Here is a 19,894-nt window from a genome sequence, read left to right as displayed (position 1 = left end):
CCCCCCCCCGCCTCTCTCTCTGTGACTATCATAAATAAATAAAAAATTAAAAAATTAAAAAAAAAAGAACTTCCTTTAAAAAAAAAAGACTTTATTTATTCATGAGAGACACAGAGAGAGAGAGAGAGAGAGAGAGGCAGAGACACAGGCAGAGGGAGAAGCAGGCTCCATGCAGGGAGCCCAACGTGGGACTCGATCCAGGGACTCCAGGATCACGCCCTGGGCCGCCGAAGGCAGGCACCAAACTGCTGAGCCACCCAGGGGTCCCTTCACATTGGCTTTTTAAGCTACTGATGCACTGTTAGAGAAGGAATGGCTAGCTCAAATGAAAGACTGACATCTTTCAATAGCTTAACCTTGAATGAAAACAAATCTTACCTCCTGAAGAGTGCAATCTAAAGAGTTTAATCACTTGGTTAAATGTGTATCACATTTGGTAAGTGAAGGAGTTATCTTTTTAAAAATCATAATTGTTGAGATTGCTGTCACTGTATTATTTGTTAAATGTGTGTAAATTTCACATTTCATAGCAAGGGATAAATTCTAAGGTATTTTTAGTATCATATTATTTGGTGGATTATAGTTCTGATACTTAATAACCCCATCAGGTGAACTGAGTAACATCTGGTTAGGCACATTTTAAGAGGGGAAACAAGGGTGTGACCTCTTGGCCAGAACATAGGATAGTCTTCAGGTGGCTTCCAAGAGGATCCACTGAAGAAACATACCTAAAAAAGTCCTAGGAAATAAAACCAATACAAAAGAAACGGAGGAAAGGCTGAGAGGCTCACAAAAGTGCTGACTTAGGGTACCGATGATGCTGAATGGGGAGAGCAACAACTTAGTTAACCATCAGTCTGACAAGTCTCCAGAATTCAGATGGGAAGAATGAAGAGTTAGCCACTTATTTTACCCGGCTCCCTTTCTAACTTCGAGAATGGCCTCTGGTACACATGGATACAAAATGGACAGAAAAGAGAACAAAGTGATTGTCCCGGGAACGGAGTGGTGTATTCTGCTGTTATTTTGAGGGGGGGGCAGAAAAAGGGTGTGAAAAACCTATCTTCCTTCTGTTAGTCTCCCAATTTGAAAGAGGGCTCCCAATTTGAAAGACTTAAGAGCAAAGGTCAAGGGCAGCCCCAGTGGCACAGGGGTTTAGCGCCGCCTGCAGCCTATGGTGTGATCCTGGAGACCCGGGATGGACTTCCACGTCAGGCTCCCTGCATGGAGCCTGCTTCTCCCTCTGCCTGTGTCTCTGCCTCTCTCTCTCTGCATCTCTATGAATAAATAAAATCTATAGAAAAAAAAAAAAGAGCAAAGGTCAGGATATAGTAGACAGAAAGGGACCCTTGTTGTAGCTTGATAAGAGTAGGAATAAAAGATTTAGGGCTTCTAAACTAGAAACAGAGCATGTATTTGCCTATGAGTGTTTATAAGATACTGTAGTTACCTAAGAACAGCCATGTGTCTACTGGGGAGAACTGAACAAAGATATGGAATCCCAACATCTGAGATACTGCGTTTGAGGAAATTTCATAGAAAATACTGCCACTAATAACAAAAGATTAAACTGTAGGCCCAGCAACCTTAACTGAGATTCCTCAAGTAAGAAAGCAGTCTCTATCAAAGGGATACGGACCCCAATTCTAAACCAGTAAAATGGAAAAGAGGTGTTAACAACAGTATTTTTATCTATGGATATTAGTGTTTGGGGATATTATTGTTTTCTTCCTCTTATCTGCATTTTTGTTTTCACCTTCAGATGACAAACATGGACTTCTAATGTAGTAGAAAGGCCCTACCTGGATCTTCAAGAACCCTTCACAGAGATACACATCTTCACTGGGACCAGAAGTAAAATGGCAGTCAAATAGTACGATCATAAACCAAGCATTAATACATCTCATTTCCCCCTTTTATCTACCCTGTGTTAGATAGCATCCCTGTTTTCCAAATGGAGATAGGAAGCTTAGGGAGGTTAAGGAACTTTCCCAAGGACCCTTAACTAGAATATGGCAGAGTGAAGATTCTGATTGTGGTTATGTGGGTTTTTTTTTTTTTTTTTTAAGATTTTATTTATTTGGGATCCCTGGGTGGCGCAGCGGTTTGGCGCCTGCCTTTGGCCCAGGGCGCGATCCTGGAGACCCAGGATCGAGTCCCACATCAGGCTCCCGGTGCATGGAGCCTGCTTCTCCCTCTGCCTGTGTCTCTGCCTCTCTCTCTCTCTCTCTGTGACTATCATAAATAAATAAAAATTAAAAAAAAAAAAAAAAAAAAAAAAAAAAAGATTTTATTTATTTATTCATGATAGAGAGAGAGAGGCGCAGAGACACAGGCAGAGAGGGAGAAGCAGGCTTCACGCCGGGAGCCCGACACGGGACTCGATCCTGGGACTCCAGGACCGCGCCCTGGGCCAAAGGCAGGCGCCAAACCACTGAGCCACCCAGGGATCCCCTGGTTATGTGGTTTTAACCACGGAAAGTGAACCATTAACTATTATGCTGTACTATATCCAAAGCAGGAAAGACGTATTAGCTTTTCTCTATAAAAGCAGCTTGTTCTTTATCTTTCCCTTTAACACCTATTGGCCAAGAAGTACCCAGAAAACTTCTTAAAATGAGAATTAAATCCATTATTCTTTACCCACTTGCATTCACCAAATAAGCCAAAAAGGAAAAATGCATCTGGAATACATAATTTCTCTTACTCTCAAAGTGCTAAAACTTCAATGTGACCAAGAACCAAAGGACAAAATGTTAGGGGGGGGGGGGGGACTAGAATTCAAATTAGAGTCCATCCTGCAAGTACAAAAGGTAATGATATTGCTCTTTTCTTCACTGGCTGATTGAAGCTTGGCCTTGGCCGCCATCATGAATGATACAGTAACTACTGGGACCAGAAAGTTCATAACCAATGGACTACTTCAGCTGAAACAAAATGGTCACTGTTCTTCATCCCAGAAAGGCAAGAGTACCTTAGACAGAAATTTGGTAAACACTAGCCAAAATGTACAAGACCACAACAGAGGTCATTTTGCATTTGAATTCACAACCCATTTTGCTGGTGGCAAGACAACTTTTGGTAAGATTTATGATGCCTTAGATTATGCAAAGAAAAGTGAACCCAAACAGACTTACAAGAAATGACCTATAGGAGAAGGAAAAAAACCACTCAAGCAGACAGCAAAAGGAACACAAGAACAGAATGAAGAAAGTCAGGGGGACTGCAAAAGCAAATGCTGGTGCTGGCAAAACGGAGTAAAGATTCTGCAGTGACTTTATCTGTGCTGACTGTGCAGATTTTTCATGAGAGGATTAATAAACTAAGAACTTAAAAACAAAACAAAAAACCCCCACAAAAGGTAATAATATGAAAAACAAAACCTAAAGTGTCATTTCAGAAGTTAAATTGTTCGTGTTTGGGAACCCTGGATGGCTCAGTCGTAGACAGTCTGCCTTCGGCCCAGGGCATGATTCTAGAATCCCGGGATCGAGTCCCGCATCAGGTTCCCTGCATGGAGCCTGCTTCTCCCTCTGCCTGTGTCTCTGCCTCTCTCTCTCTCTCTGTGTCTCTCGTGAATAAATAAAATCTTTAAAAAATAAAAATAAAAAAAATTGTTCATGTTAAACCAACTGTATCGGACAGTTTTTTGTTGAGGCAAATGCCAGATCACATCCCACCATGAATGTGGAATGGGATTCACTGTGTTGTGCATACAAGAAATGTCCTATCAAAAACAAGGAAGGTGGGGGGTGCCTGGCTGGCTCAGTTGGTAGAGCTTGCAACTCTTCATCTTGAGGTTATAGGTTCAAGCCCCACATTGGGTGTAGCAAGAGATTACTTAAAAACAAAATCTTAAAGTAAAATAAAAAAGGCATGAAATATCTAAGACTAAACTTAAGGAACATGCAAACCTAAATGAAAAGCACAAAATTCTAGTAAAGGACATTGGTCAAAAATGCAGTAATTCTTTGTTTTCAGACCAGAAAACTCAGTATTGTAATGACTGCAATTTTCCCTAAATTAGCCTATAAATGTAATGCAATACCAATCAAAAGCCATTATTTTTGTTTATTTAATTGAAAAAACAAATCTTGGGGGGACCTGGGTGGCTCAATAGGCTAAAAGCACCTGCCTTCGGCTCAGGTCATGATCCCAGAGTCCTGGGATCAAGTCTCACATGGAGCTCCCTGCTTGGGGGGGGGGGGGTCTGCTTACCCTTCTCTTTCTGCCCCTCCTCCCTGCTTATGCTCCCTTCCTCTCTCTTGCTCTCAAAATAAGTAAATCTTTTTTAAAAATGTGAAAGGAGGGATCCCTGGGTGGCGCAGCGGTTTGGCGCCTGCCTTTGGCCCAGGGCGCGATCCTGGAGACCCGGGATCGAATCCCATGTCAGGCTCCCGGTGCATGGAGCCTGCTTCTCCCTCTGCCTGTGTCTCTGCCTCTCTCTCTCTCTGTGTGACTATCATAAATAAATAAAAATAAAAAAAAATGTGAAAGGATTAAAAAAAAATGAAAAAACAAATCTTGGGACCAAAATGTGAGAAATTCCTAGAAATTTTTGAAAAGGATTAATGAGAAGAGATGAATAAGGGAGGACAAGAGAGAAGGAGAGCCTAGTCCCATCAAATTATAAACCTAACTACTGTAATTAAGGCAGACTAGTGGTAGCACAGAAATAGAAAAACCAAGTCAGAAAGAGACCCAACAACAGGTAACTATTCATAACCACAAGGAAAAGATGAATTATTCAACTATTAACTAAATCTCTTATTTACAATTGGAATTCATTTTGATGTGAAGAATGTGGTAGGGATCCATCTTTACCTTTTTCCATATGGCAAAATGTAAAAATTACACATTAATAGTCTAGAAGAAAACAGGATTGAACATTTTTATAAACTTAAAATAGGAGCAAGCTTTCATTTTAAAATTAAATTTTAAATTTTATGACTTGTTATATGTCCAAGATTTTAAAGTTTATGGAGTCAAACTGGTATACTGCTTCTGAGTTTCCTATCTATACTTTAACATATATTATCAATGTAAGATTATAAAATGGTCTTATATTTCTTTTTAATAGCTTTATTGAGTTGTGATTTACATCCACAAAATCACTCCTAAAGTGCACAGTTGTGTCCCCCCCCCTTTTTTTTTTGTATATTCAGAGCTGTGCAACGGTTACTACCACCTAATTAAAGAACATCTGCATTACTCCACAAAGAAAATGTGTACCCGTTAGTCACTCCTCATTGCTCCCTCTCTCCAGCCCCTGGCAACTATTAACCTACTTTCTCTATCTCTATTTGCCTGGACATTCCATATCAATAGAATCATATAATATGTAGCCTTTTGTGCCTGATTTTTTTCACTTAGCATTTTTTCCCCAAGGTTCATCCACACTGAAACATATAGCAGTACTTCATTTCTTTTTATGTCAGAATATTCCATGTAAAAATGCCGAATTTTACTTATCAGTTGATGGACATTAAGGTTGTTTCTACTTTTTGGCCTTGATGAACAATGATACTATGAATATCTGTGCACAAGTGTGGCTGTATTTGTTTCTAACTAAATTTTTAATACATCAGGAATATATTGACAGAGGAATCTATTTCTTTTCCTTCCAAAACCAATTCTATGCAAGATTTCATACAATTATAGAAACAATAAGTAAACTGTAGTAAGTATAACTGGCTCATGAGAAATGTATCCATCTACTGCAGTGAGCCTAACTTGCAGTTGTATTAGAGAAGAGCCAGCATTCAGCATACCGTGGACTTACTATTAGCCAACGCTATAGAAGTCCGTTAAAGGAGCATCTACTATACTGCTGGTCCCATATTGATTTCCATTCTAATTGCTCTCTTAATCCTGATTACTCAGGTCCTTTTATTTGTTGAATTAGTCCTTTTCATTGTGCTGCGTTTCCTCAGATGTTTGGTGACAGACTGTGGACTTATCTCTACTTGGATAATTTGCTGATGTGGGGATGGCTGTGATGGACAGTAGCTTATTGCTCTGCCTTTAACTCTTTCCAGCAGGCATGGAAATGCTAATAAGCAAACCCCCAAAATGGTGCTTCTGGTTCTTCTTTTTCTCCTTTAACCTAATAAAATAATGAATTACTTTACAGATCATCATGTGTGCATTCTGTAAAAATTCCTATTTCCTCATGTCATCCTATAGTTTCACGGATGCCACAGCCAATGTATCAATTGGAAGTGCTACATCTCTATAGGTTAACTGTTAATTGGTGTCTGTGCATAAATGCTCACTTTTCCAGGTTCATGTATAACATCATAGTTCTGCTAACTTTATAGTAGGGAAATTTGTCTTTCCCTATTCTAGTACAGTATAAACACCAGAAAGTTTTGTTTTTAAAAGATTTACTAGGACTCTTTTGTGGAGAAAAAATTTTTATACACATTTAAGGGTTAGGAAAACAAAATGTTCAGAAATGTTTAAACTACCAAGAATTAATTATCCTAACTCTCCAGAAAAAGCCCTTTATAACAATTTGATAGGGCCGCCTGGGTGGCTCAGTCAGTTGGGCACCTGACTCTGGGTTTCCACTTAGGTTGTGGGATCAAGCCCCATGTTAGGCTCCAAGCTCAATGGGGGAGAGTCTGGTTCCCCTCTCCCTCTGCCCTTCTGCAGCTCTAAAATAAACAAATCTTTTTAAACATTTAAAAAAGGGGATCCCTGGGTGGCGCAGCGGTTTGGCGCCTGCCTTTGGCCCAGGGTGCGATCCTGGAGACCCGGGATCGAATCCCACATCAGGTTCCCGGTGCATGGAGCCTGCTTCTCCCTCTGCCTATGTCTCTGCCCCTCTCTCTCTCTCTCTCTGTGACTATGATAAATAAATAACAAAAATTTTTAAAAAATAAACATTAAAAAAAAACTTGATATCTTTCCAGCTATGACACATACAAATGCACATGCACACATATACTTATCCTACATGTATGCATCTATCTCTTAACAAAATGGCATCATTCTGTTTTGCAACTTGCTTTTTTTCCCTTTATATAGACAGCTTTCAGTTTCAAAATATAGCCTGAAGTTTTTTCTTTAACAGCTTTGTAGTGTTCTATAGCCTGGATGTGCTCTAACTTATACTTCCAGAGAAACTTTTCTTTTTTGGTTGTCTCCAGTTTTTTACTACCAGGAGAATACTCTAAGCCATACTGTCTTCCAAAAATGTTTACATCAGCTTACTCATGGGGCAGATTTTGACAAGAAAATGTTTTTAAAGTATGATGTAAAAGCTAGAAGCCATAAAGACAGATAAATTTCACAATGAAGAACTGATTTCCTTTAAGCAAAATTCCTCCATACAAAGTCCAGGTACTTTTACCTTTGGGAAAGGAAAAACTTAAAATTCTTATGATATTCATTATAATTAAATTTTAACATTTCAGAATGATGCCAAGATCCAGGAAGGTAGGAATCAGTGCTCACTGCTTAGGACTAGCATTACAATGCCTGGCATATTAAAAATTCCCATAATCAAATAAAATATAAATAACCCAAAAGAAAAACAGGCAAAGGAATTTTATATACAAACAAAAAACGAAAACAAAAACAAAAAATGGCCAATAACACAGAAAAGGATGTTCAAATTTTAAACTTAAAAATGCAAATCAACAAAAACAAAACGCAAATCAAAACAACTCTTGGGGCACACCTGGGTGGCTCAGTCAGTTAAGCATCTGACTCTTGATTTTGGCTCAGGTCATGATCTCAGTGTTGTGAGATGGAGCCCCACATCAGGCCGGAGTCCATGCTCATAGAGGAGTTTGCTTGAGGTACTCGCTCTCACTGTCTTTCTGCCTCTCCCCCGCCCCCCACCTAGCAAATACAGCTCTCGCAAATAAATAAAATCTTTAAAAAACAAACTCTCATGATCTAGAAGATTAATAAAGTTTAACAAGTGTAAACTGGTTCCAACTTTTTGGAGGGCAAGGTCACAATTTTCTTTAAGTGTGTTCTTTCACCATCAATTCCCCTACTACAAATTTACATTAAAAAGTATGCGGAAATAATTTCATTGCACCATCATTTATAGAAGGAAACAAATGGAAGCAACACAAATGTCTATCAACCGGTACTTAAATTATGGAACATCTACATCATACAGCAATATAGAAGGCTTCAGAGAAAGTCTAACTGCTTTAAGGGATATCCATGTGTGGAAGGAAAAAACAGGACTCTTCTAGAAAAGATAATGGACAGCAATTGTGGGCTGGAGGTTGGGGGAGAATAAAGGAAGAATGCATACCAGAAAGGCAGATTGATAGCTGCTCATCATCCACTGGAGAGGCTTTCTGACTGTTCTTCCCACTTCCTGCTTGATTTTCTAGTTTGAGTCCACTGCATGTCAGAGGAGCCTCCAGTGGACTTTTACAGTAAGGGTGGTCCAGCAACTTAGAACTAAGAATGTTCTGCTTGAGAGATCCATCCTCATCCATCTGGCATGAGCTCTCATTCTGAACAGTCTTTTCAGACACAGGCCCATCTACACTACTCACAGATTGATCTGCCCCACACACTGACAGTTTTACTCTGTCATCACTGACAGTACTTGTCCGATTTTCCTGACCCAGAGTCATGACTTCTCTTTCGGTTTCCGAGATAAACACGTTACTAGAATGATGTTCTGGTAAGGGGATGTCATGAATCAGCTCTGTACACTCCCACTTAGGAGAGGAACAGGGGGAGTGGTCCCAGGTATATGTGGCACTGCCATTCTGTTGGTCAGGGAAGGTTTCATCTAAACTAAGCTCCTTGCCCAAGAAAGGGCTTCCTTTAGTGTGGCCATCAGGCAAATGAGAGTTCTTTCCCTTCACCACAGCATTGCTGTCCATATCTGGAAAGTACGGTTGATGCTGACAAGAAGGGTCTTTAGGTTCTGGGGAAGGGAATGGGCTGCAATTGCCACCCTCACCGTTTTCCCTAAGGGTCTCTTGATGGTCCCCAGTGACCTGCACCCAGCTTCGCTGGGCTTTTTTTAGCTTGCAAACTTTGCTTTTTGTTCTGAAGTGCTGGGATCTGAGAATCCTGTACCGAAATCTAATCATGGATAATTTCTCATACATCATAAAAGGAGATACTTTTATTCTTCTATGTTGGTTAAGTTGAAACTTTTTTGGAATTAGGGGTCCCCCATTCCTGTGGTGCTCCAGACCTTGGTAGCAGCCATAACAAAAGCGCTTTCTCTTATGGTTGCTCAAGGTGACCACAATTGTGCCACTCTCACCTGGACTTTGGCTCTCCCCATTGAACTTCATAGGAAAGTCAGAAGCTTGTGGCTCCGTCCTAGGTCGGTGACCATTGGCCTGACCTAAAACATTATTTGCTGGTAAGTCAGCAACAGCCTTCAAGATACTTTTCTCTCCACAGTATTCATGGTCAGAGTTCTTTGCTGATGGCAGCAGCCTCTCTGCTTGGAGTCTCAGGAGGGTCCTTGAGGACGAAAATAAGTGTTTAGAGTTTTTCCTTTTCACTTTAGTGGACAAAGTACTAACATTTTGAGCAGCCACACTGGACTTTGTCTTAGCAAAAAAAGGTGCATCCTGGATCCACGTGTTCTGGATTTGAAGGGCCTTCTTTCTGCACTGAAAATGCCTCAACTGTCTGCTGCAAGTAATTGGCCTTCCCAATTTGGCTTTCAGAATGCACAAATGTTGGTGAAAGCAGAACTTCTTAAAACCTCCAAACCCTGTATTCCATTTCTCAGAAAAGGCTAAATGGATTCCTTTCCTCCATAGAATTTTCTTCTGCTTTCTCATTTTTCTGATGCATAATGAGATCTTGATGCAGCTGTGAAGAAGAGAAAGAAAAGTTACACTTCTACCCTAATAATACGGTCATAAGGATATAATCATAGCAACAGAAGATGCAGAATTCAAAGAAAAAAAAGGGCATATGAAGTTCAATTTGGACTACCAGACATAATGAAATCCTTACCTGATCAAGGTTTTCCCCATAGTAAAAACTGGAAACATGAATACTCTCACAAGACCCCATTTGGTATAGCTGCCTCTGACAGAAATAAATTTCAAGAATCATTTCCATCAACTTTTGATGGAGTAAATAAAGCAAGGTAGGGAAAGCAGAAGAGAATCTTTAATTATTGGCAGTACTTCTCATTAGCTAAATGACTTTAACTAAGTCACCCAAATTCTGTGTTCTCATTTATAAACTGAAGGATGGGGAAGGGAGGGGGAACCACAAAGCATTTAAGACTGATTCCATATCAAAACACTTTGTTCCATACATCAAATTTTAGAAAGGGCAGGTACTTTTTGCTGTGAATAGACATCCAGAAGCAGATATTCCATAAATGCATGCAGTATCAGTATTTCAAGAGATCAGCCTCCTCTTTGTCAGTTAGTCAAAAACTTTGAGTGACTATGCAGGGATGAGTGTCTATTAGGTGCTTTCACATGGTTAGGGTTCTGGCTCTCAAGTGAATAGAAGTAAAAAAGCACACCTGTGTGTGCGTGCATACACAAACCCTGGGAACACAGTTATTAGGAATGGTAGCTGAAAATGACAATCAAAACCAAACAGAATTTCCCCTACAATTTAATAAGATCTAGTATTACTGGGCAGCCCTGGTGGCCCCAGCGGTTTAGCGCCACCTTCAGCCCAGGGCCTGATCCTGGAGACCCGAAATCGAGTCCCACGTTGGGCTCCCTGCATGGAGTCTGCTCCTTCCTCTGCCGGTGTCTCTGCCTCTCTCCCTCTGTGTTTCTCATAAATAAATAAATAAAATCTTTAAAAAAAAAAAAAATCTAGTATTACTGAAGTCTCTTCAGCATAGAAAGAAAAAATGCCAGCTGCTAAAGGTAGGACAGAAGAAAAACTAGACTATGAATCAAAGAAACAGTACTCTACTTTCAGCTTGCTAATAAGTTATTAAGAAAAGTTGTACTACCTTTCTGTGCATCAGTTTTCTCGGGGGTGGGGGGGGAGAACTGAGCAACATTTATCCCAGTTCCCTCTCCAAATCTCATTAAGATGACAGAAATGGAATTTTAAGAAAGGCAAAAACTCTCAAAGAATTAAAAAGGAAAAAAAAAAAGAATTAAAAAGGAGACAAGAATAATACAATATTGAAAGAAAACCTATAACTGAATGATCACAGACTTAGCAGGCCAAGAGAGTGAAAACTCTAAAGCAGCAGGAGGAGAGGCCCAGAAGCAAGTCACAGGACCTCAGAAAAGCTCAGGAACTGAAAGCAACAATACCCATGAAGGGCAAGATTAGAAGGAGCTCAAGAAGGGAAGGAGGGTTTAAAGTTTGGATAAGAAGCAGTTAGGGCATCCCTGGGTGTCTCAGCAGTTTAGCCTTCGGCCCAGGGCATGATCCTGGAGTCCCGGGATCAAGTCCCATGTCAGGCTCCCTGTGTGAAGCCTGATTCTCCCTCTGCCTGTCTCTGAATAAATTCTGAGTCTCTGAATAAATAAATAAAATCTTAAAAAAAAAAAAAAAAAAGAAGAAGAAGAAGAAGTTAGACCCCACCATGCACACTCTCTTTATCCTGACAGTTTTACTTTCTGGGGAGGACAAACCAGGATAGTCAGGCACATCATGTACTACGGGGGGCAGGGTTACAACAGGATATAGGACTTTATACAGTGAATTCCTTCCCCAGCCCCTTTCCCCATTTAGCTCCCAGAACAGAGGTTATAAGCCCCAAGGAGATTAACCCTGAGGCACAGATACTGATATTTGGGGATGCTTCAACTAAACAGGCCTCAACAATTACAGTGTACCCCAAAGTTTAAGAAGCAGTGAGACTGCCAAATCCCTCCCCCAACTCCATACAGCAGGAATTTGCCCCTCCACTCCCCAAGTCTGTAAGTTTATTCTTCAAAAAGGGTAAAACTGAAGCTCTGCAGCCACAGGGATCCCAGGCATAATATCAACATAGAATAATACACTGAATATAAGAACCCCAACACTTTCCCACTCATATCTCAGAACCCTGGTAGTTTGCCTTGTGCATTCAAGTAGAAGATTAGAAGATTCTTTTCTGGAGAATGTGATTAGTCCACCAAACAATACATAAATACAGATATCCCCCCTGACTGGCCCACAATGGGCCACAGTACACCACAAAGTTGTGCACCACAGGTCCCATCACATGCTCAGAATTTCCAAGCAACCTCTTAGTGGTTATTCTTTAAAATAATAGGATAACAAAGATTCACCAGACTTCTAAGGCTTGAAAAGTAGACCAGAACAAACAGATTGTAGAAGTTTTAGCATTTTTTAGAGAAGTCATTTTGAAAAAACGAAGGGGAAAGGGGAAGGGGAGTTATTGGTTAATGGCTACCGAGTTTCAGTTTAAGAAGATGAGAAAGGTTCTGAAGATGGATTATGGCCATGGTTGCACAACAATGTAAATGTATTAATGCAACTGTACACAAAAATGATTAAAATGGTAAAAGTAATGCTACGGATATTTTACCACACACACACACACACACACACACACACACACACACACACAAAAAAAAAAAAAAAAAACAGAGGAAAAAAAAAAAGAAACTAACACTATCTACAAAGAAAAATAAACATCAGGATCCCTGGATGGCTCAGTGGTTTAGCTCCTGCCTTCTGCCCAGGGCGTGATCCTGGTATCCCAGGATCGAGTCCTACATTGGGCTCCCTGCATGGAGCCTGCTTCTCCCTCTGCCTGGGTCTCTGCCACTCTCTCTCTCTCTGTCTCTTGTGAATAAATAAATAAGATCTTGAAACAAAAACAAAACATCCACTGGGGGAGAGACAAAGAATAAGCTGATATATTTTTTAAGGCACAATCAAAAACAACAAAGTGACCTTGGAAATTTAAAACAGAATTGAGGGGGATCCCTGGGTGGCTCAGCAGTTTAGTGCCTGCCTTCAGCCCAGGGCATGATCTTGGAGCCCCGGGAATGCGTCCCACATCGGGCTCCCTGCATGGAGCCTGCTTCTCTCTCTGCCTCTCTCTCTGTGTCTCTCATGAATAAATAAATAAAATAGAACGGAAAAACTCAATAGAAAGTAAACGGCTGGGACACCTGGATGGCTCAGTCAGCTAAGTGTCCTTTTCAGCTCAGGTCTTTGGATCAAGTCCCGAATCAGGTTTGTCTCTCCCTCTCCCTCTGCTCCTTTCTTTCTCTCTCTCTCTCTCTCTCTCACACACACACACACACACACACACAAAAATAAATAAATACATCGTTAGATAAATAATTTTTTCTTTTTTCTTTTTTTTTGGAAAAGGCAGAGGGGTATGCCCAGGTGACCATCAGTTGAGCAACCGACTTGATTTCATCTTAGGTCACAATCTCACAGTGGTGAGATCGAGCCCCACATCAAGCTCTATGCTCAGTGGGGAGTCTGCTTGATTCTTTCTTTCCCTCTCCCTCTGCCCCTGCCCACACCCCTGCTGCATGTGCTCTCTCTAAATCAATCAATCTTAAAAACAAAACCAAAAAAAAAGCCTGATGGAAAAATGGGAAAAAGGCATAAGGAGACAATTCACAAAGATTTTTAAGTAGCCCTTAAACATAAGATGTTAACTTTACTCAAAAAAAAAAAAAAAAAAAAAAAAAAAAAAAAAAAAAAAAAGGATCCCTGGGTGGCGCAGCGGTTTGGCGCCTGCCTTTGGGCCAGGGCGCGATCCTGGAGACCTGGGATCAAATCCCATGTCGGGCTCCTGGTGCATGGAGCCTGCTTCTCCCTCTGCCTGTATCTCTGCCTCTCTCTCTCTCTGTGTGACTATCATAAATAAATAAAAATTTAAAAAAAAATAAATAAAAAAATAAAATTTTTAAAAATTTAAAAGATTTTTAAAAAGGGCAGGAGTGGGGGTGGGGAGGTGTACAAAATGGGTAGAGGAGGTCAAAAGGTACAAACTTCCAGTTATAAAGTAAGTCATGGAGATGTACAGCTGGGTAATACTTTGTAATGCTGTACTGTATATTTTAAAGTTGCTAAGAAAGTAAATCTTAAAAATCCTCATCACAAGAAAAAAAACTTTACTACCATGCATGGTGGTGGATATTAACTAGACTTATTACAGTGATGATTTTGCAATGTATATAAATAGCAAATCATGTTTTACAAGTGAAACGGACATAATGCTAGATGTTAGTTATACCTCAATAAAAACACATGCAAAAATTATGCCCATACATTCTGTTGGTGGGAGGAAAGAAACTTCCATACTTTGCTGGTAGGAATACAAACTAATAAAATCCTTTTGGAAGGGAATTTGGTATTACCTAACAAAACCAGATAAGTATTTGCCTTTTATTTTATTTTTAAAGATTTTTGTTTTATTTATTCATGAGAGACACAGAGAGAGAGAGAGGCAGAGACACAGGCAGAGGGAGAAGCAGATTCCATGCAGGGAGCCCGACGTGGGACTCTATCCAGGGTCTCCAGGATCACGCCCTGGGCTGAAGCTGGCACTAAACGGCTGAGCCACCGGGCTGCCCAAGTATTTGCCTTTTTTTTTTTTTAATTTTTATTTATTTATGATAGTCACAGAGAGAGAGAGAGAGAGGCAGAGACACAGGCAGAGGGAGAAGCAGGCTCCATGCACCGGGAGCCCGATGTGGGATTCGATCCCGGGTCTCCAGGATCGCGCCCTGGGCCAAAGGCAGGCGCTAAACCGCTGCGCCACCCGGGGATCCCAGTATTTGCCTTTTAATCCAGCAACCCCACTTTTAGTAATTTATCAAGCTACACCTCCAATAATAGTGAAAAGACATAATACAAGGTTATTCACTGCAACACTGTAATTGCAAAATACTGAAAACCCACAAGAACAGAAGTTCAATAAAGTATGGTTCTTCCATACAATGAGTGAAGCTATAAAAGAGTAAAGATAGGGGCATCTGGCTGGCTCAGTTGGTAGACATGCAACTCTTGATCTTGGGGTTGTGAGTTCAAGCCTCACGCGGGGTGTAAAGATTACTTTAAAAAAAAGAATAGGGATCCCTGGGTGGCGCAGCGGTTTGGCGCCTGCCTTTGGCCCAGGGCGTGATCCTGGAGACCCGGGATCGAATCCCACGTCGGGCTCCCGGTGCATGGAGCCTGCTTCTCCCTCTGCCTGTGTCTCTGCCTCTCTCTCTCTCTCTGTGACTATCATAAATAAATAAAAATTAAAAAAAAATAATAAAAGTTTAAAAAAAAAAAAAAAAAGAATAAAGATGAACTCTATGAACTAACATGGAATGATTTCCAGGTTAGGTGAAAAAAGTAAAGTTCAAATAAGTACTGATAGTATGCCACCATGATAGTGGCACACAGATACCAACTGCAAGCTCAGAGAGTTCACAAAACCACCCTCAGGTTTGGTAATTTGCCAGGACTCACAGAACTCATCACTATTATATTCACAGTTATGGTTTATTAAAGTTAAAGAACATGGATTAAAATCAGCCAAGTGGAGAACCACACAGGGCAGAGTCCAAGGGAAGTAACAAATGTGGAGCTTCCACTTGTCCTCTCACCATGGAGTCAGGACAGCTTTACCCTCATGACAATAGTGTGTGACAATACTGCCAATCAGGAAGGCTCACCTGAACCTTGGTATCCAGAGTTTTTATTGGAGTTTTTAGGCATAACTGATGGCCCACATGACTGAGCTCAGTCTTTTAGCTACTCTAGAAATCCACTGATACCAAAGTCATTTCCCTAAATCATACCATTGGTCTCTCCAGCATGGACAACCCCCAAACTCAATCATGCTGTCCATTAGACTATTGGTGATCCAGGGCTCCCCGGCAAAATCTGTTAGACTGCTGGTGATCCAAGGCCCTCAAGCAAATATGGACATTCTAATCAGACATGACATTCCAAGGGCTTAGAGACTACCTCCCAGAAGCCAAGGATAAAGGCTTTCTTTTGGGGCAAGGTTAAATTCTTTATCAAGCAACCACCTTTCATAAAGAAAAAATAAGAAAACATTTATCTGCCCTTTTGTGCACCCCCCAAAGACAAAACAAAATAGAAATACAAACATGAAGAGGATAAACCAGAAACTAATAAGACTAGTAACAGAAGGCATGGTTGATGTGAATGAGATGAAAAGAATGAGGAAAAGGAAAATGGTAGAGGTATGAGAGAGGAATGGTACTTCTCTACGCCTTTTTGTAAAGTTCTGACTTTAACAACCACATTAATGCTTCATATACTTAAAAAATATACAAATAAGATCAACCAGAAGGCAAAAGGGAATCTAAATTGAAATACAAACAAATTAACCTAACTATATGACAAATACATAACTACATTGAAAAAATAGGAAAAAATTAGCCAAATTTTAGAAATATTTTGACTGTACAGGACCAGAATCAAAAGAACTGTATACAAACACTGTCCTTTAGTCAGCAATTTATCTTCACAGAGCAATGAGTTAATTTTGAAACTACTTTGTTGGGATCCCTGGGTGCCTGCCTTCAGCTCAGGCTGTGGTCCTGGAGTCCCGGGATCAAGTCCCGCATTGGGCCCCCTGTATGGGGCCTGCTTCTTCCTCTGCTGGTCTCTGCCTCTCTCTCTTCACCCCCCCTCCCTGTGTCTCTCATAAATGAATAAATAAAATCTCATAAATGAATAAATAAAATCTTCAGAAGGGAAGGAAGGGAAAGAAGGGAAAGAAAGAAAAGAAGGAAAGAAAGACTACTTTGTAAATATTCTATTTTTTAAAATTTATTTTTAATTAAGTAGGCTCCATACCCTATGGGGCTTGAATTCACAACCCTGAGATCAAGGGTCGCACAGTTTACCACCTGAGCCAACCAGGTGCCCCAACTTTGTAACTATCCTAAAGTTGAGTAAATAGGTAAATACGTTATAGATAATTAGAGTTTGATTTCTCTCCATTGGGCAGCCTAGGTGGCTCAACGGTTTATGGCCCGCCTTCAGCCCAGGGCATGATCCTGGAGACCTGGGATTGAGTCCCGTGGTGGGCTCCCTGAATGGAGACTGCTTCTCCCTCTGCCTGTTGTCTCTCTCTGCCTCTCTCTGTGTCTCTCATGAATAAATACATAAAAAATCTTTAAAAAAAAAAAAAAAAAAGATTTCTCACCATTGATGAAAGGTGTTACAAATAATGAACAGAGTGAGACAGGTTTGAATCTATAATGACAGAATGAAATCAGAAGTATCGTACAGAAAAATAAAGTATCGTACGGACTCAAGGTTTTATATACACATATACACATGTGTATTTATTTCCTAGCTCTGTCCACTTAGCCTAGAAGCAATAACATCCCAGTAGGAATGGGCACCCCTAGCACTCAGATCTTGATTTCTAAATATTATTCTCCACTTTAAAGAATGGCTAGTTCCAGAGCTGGGACAGAGAAAATAGATGAGCCTGGAGTATCATTATAATGCCAGAAAGTAAAAAAAGTGTTAAAGAAATAATGACGTATCAAAAGGACATAGGAGCCAACTTGAAGAGACTCATAATGGCCAAAAACTGAGCAACTGTATCTATAAGAACAGTAAAAGACTATAACTCAAGAATAAAAGAAATAGGGATCCCTGGGTGGCACAGCGGTTTAGCGCCTGCCTTTGGCCCAGGGCGCAATCCTGGAGACCCGGGATCGAATCCCACGTCGGGCTCCCGGTGCATGGAGCCTGCTTCTTCCTCTGCCTGTGTCTCTGCCTCTCTCTCTCTCTCTCTCTCTCTCTCTGTGTGACTATCATAAATAAATAAAAATTTTTTAAAAAATTAAAAAAAAAGAATAAAAGAAATACCTAAGTTTGTAATAATATAACTGACTAAATAAATGAGAAGGGACAGCTCTTCCTTACACAGAATTTCAACTTAATAAAGGAAGAATGGAATCAGAAAAGTTACAATGTTAAAATTTGCAGCTCAGAAACAACTGACTCAGGCAAAAAATCAGATGCAAAAATACAGTGACAAGATACACACACAGTCTCAAAATATCTTCCACAAGATACTTAAAATAACAAAGGAAAAACTGCATCTTTCAATGGAAAGGCCTGGCAAACATCACCTTAACCCAGTGATTGAAGTTAACATCACTACTAATAATAAGACAGGACATCCATATGCCTCCTGATGTGCACAATGTCACTGGTAGGACATATAAACTGTAAGATATAATAAATGTATAACCTGAATTTAATTATAAGGAAACAGATAAACCTACGTTTTAGGGGTGGATACTCTTTAGGATAATTGGCCAATACTCTTCAAATGTGTCAAATAAGGTCACGAAAGACAAAAAGACTGAGGACCTATACCATATCAAAGACCTAAGACTAAGAAGACTGGGCAACTAAGGCCTGAATTGGATTCTAGGCCAAAAAAAGGAGCTTTGTAGGACAACTGACAATCTGAGTAAAGCTTTTAATTAAGTTATAATTAACAATATTATTATCCAATGTTAATTTCCCAGTTTTAATCCACTGAAATTACATAGTAACACCGGGAAAAAGCTGGGTGAAGTGTATATAAATTTTTTTTAATTTTTTGAAAATTTAAAGTTATTTCAAAGTGAAAGTTAAATTTTTTTCTTAAACATTTAAAATTGTGAGGAAATCTCCCAGAAAGCACAAAATGAGAGATAAAATAACAGAGAAAGGAAAAATTAAAGGATCAGGCCAGGAGATCAAAATACAAATGAAAGTTCCAGAAAGATAAACTAAGAAAGCACAGAAGGAGGGAGGTGTCAACTACCTAATTCAAAATAATTCTCATGGGATCCCTGGGTGGCGCAGTGGTTTAGCGCCTGCCTTTGGCCCAGGGCGCGATCCTGGAGACCCAGGATCGAATCCCACGTCAGTCTCCCGGTGCATGGAGCCTGCTTCTCCCTCTGCCTATGTCTCTGCCTCTCTCTCTCTCTGTGTGACTATCATAAATAAATAAAAAAAATTAAAAAAAAAATAATTCTCATAATTAAAGGACATGATTTCATACATGGAAATAACCTATTAATAAATGAAACAGACCTATACCAAGGCATATCAACTATGAAATTTCAGAACACTGGAGGCAAAAATAACCTCCTACAAGCTTTTGTGGGGGATGGGGAGTGATGAGTTGGAAGTAATGACATATATATGTGTACACTGTGTACACATACACTATATATAAAATAGAAATATATAGATTCTGGTCCAAGATGGTGACCAAGTAAGATCCTGAACTCACCTTCTCCAGAGACAAACGAAATCTGCACTGATTTATAGAGCAACATCTCCTCAATAAGAACTAAAGGCTGACTGAGGAGCTTTTGCACAACAAAAGAAGAACGTAAGACAAATGGAGACCAGGTAACAAGGAGAACCCCCTACTCCAACAGGGTGGGAAGAGATAGTATGAGAGACCAGGAGCAGATTCAGCTGCCCAGGGGCAGGGGGAAAAAAAAGAAAAAAAAAAAAAAAAAAAACACCACCACAGTTTAAAAGAGAAACCAATAAATAAAAGATCAAGCCCTAGAACCGTGGCAAACATTGGGGAAGCTGCTGGAACTCTCGGAGGCTAGCAAGTCCCATGGTTTACACTTCCCCCCTCCACCTTGATTGCACAGACAGGAGCAGGGTCTGGGTGCACAGCCAGCCTGCTGTCTCAGCGAGCCTAGGCCCTTAGCCCACACCAACCCCAGATGCCCTGAGGCACAAACTCTGTTTAAAAGAGCAACTATAAAAAAAGAGCAACTATAATATAAAAGGAACTAGCCCAGAACACTGTGAAAGGTGGGGGAGCTGCTGGGACTCTGAGATGAGGGGACTAGCTCCTGCCAGTTTACAATCCCCCCGCCCCCGTGACAGCATGGATGGGGTCAGGGTCTGGGTGTCCAAAAATATTCTACCTGGCAAGATTACAATTCAGAATTGAAAGAGAAGG

The 19,894-nt window shown here is 40.4% G+C and overlaps 2 protein-coding genes across 21 annotated transcripts in view; one reads left to right on the top strand and one right to left on the bottom strand.

Moving 5' to 3' along the window:
- NCBP2 (nuclear cap binding protein subunit 2) overlaps positions 1-3,628 on the top strand; it is a 32,449-nt gene extending 28,821 nt beyond the window's left edge. For 3 of the 8 annotated variants that reach the window (XR_004811565.2, XR_003146566.3, XR_003146571.3), the window contains 2 exons: positions 1,763-1,873; positions 2,852-2,917. Coding sequence is in view for 2 of the 8 variants with exons in the window: in XM_025473851.3 (XP_025329636.3) it covers positions 2,852-3,146 (295 nt within the window). In the remaining 6 variants the exon portion in view is untranslated. Of the gene's footprint in view, positions 1-1,762 lie in introns of all 8 variants that reach the window. The other 5 variants (XM_035709907.2, XM_025473880.3, XM_025473851.3 and 2 more) reach the window with 4 other exon arrangements.
- SENP5 (SUMO specific peptidase 5) overlaps positions 1-19,894 on the bottom strand; it is a 59,195-nt gene that overhangs the window by 21,251 nt on the left and 18,050 nt on the right. For 11 of the 13 annotated variants that reach the window (XR_007408050.1, XM_049105574.1, XM_049105573.1 and 8 more), the window contains one exon: positions 8,282-9,822. Coding sequence is in view for 12 of the 13 variants with exons in the window: in XM_049105574.1 (XP_048961531.1) it covers positions 8,282-9,791 (1,510 nt within the window). In the remaining variant the exon portion in view is untranslated. The remainder of the gene's footprint in view (positions 1-8,281; positions 9,823-19,894) is intronic. The other 2 variants (XM_049105579.1, XM_049105580.1) reach the window with 1 other exon arrangement.

This window comes from Canis lupus, chromosome 33, assembly GCF_003254725.2.
Source record: "Canis lupus dingo isolate Sandy chromosome 33, ASM325472v2, whole genome shotgun sequence".
NCBI classification, from domain to species: domain Eukaryota; kingdom Metazoa; phylum Chordata; class Mammalia; order Carnivora; family Canidae; genus Canis; species Canis lupus.
The sequence above is the reverse complement of the archived record's forward strand: the minus strand, read 5'-3'. Positions and strand labels throughout refer to the sequence as shown.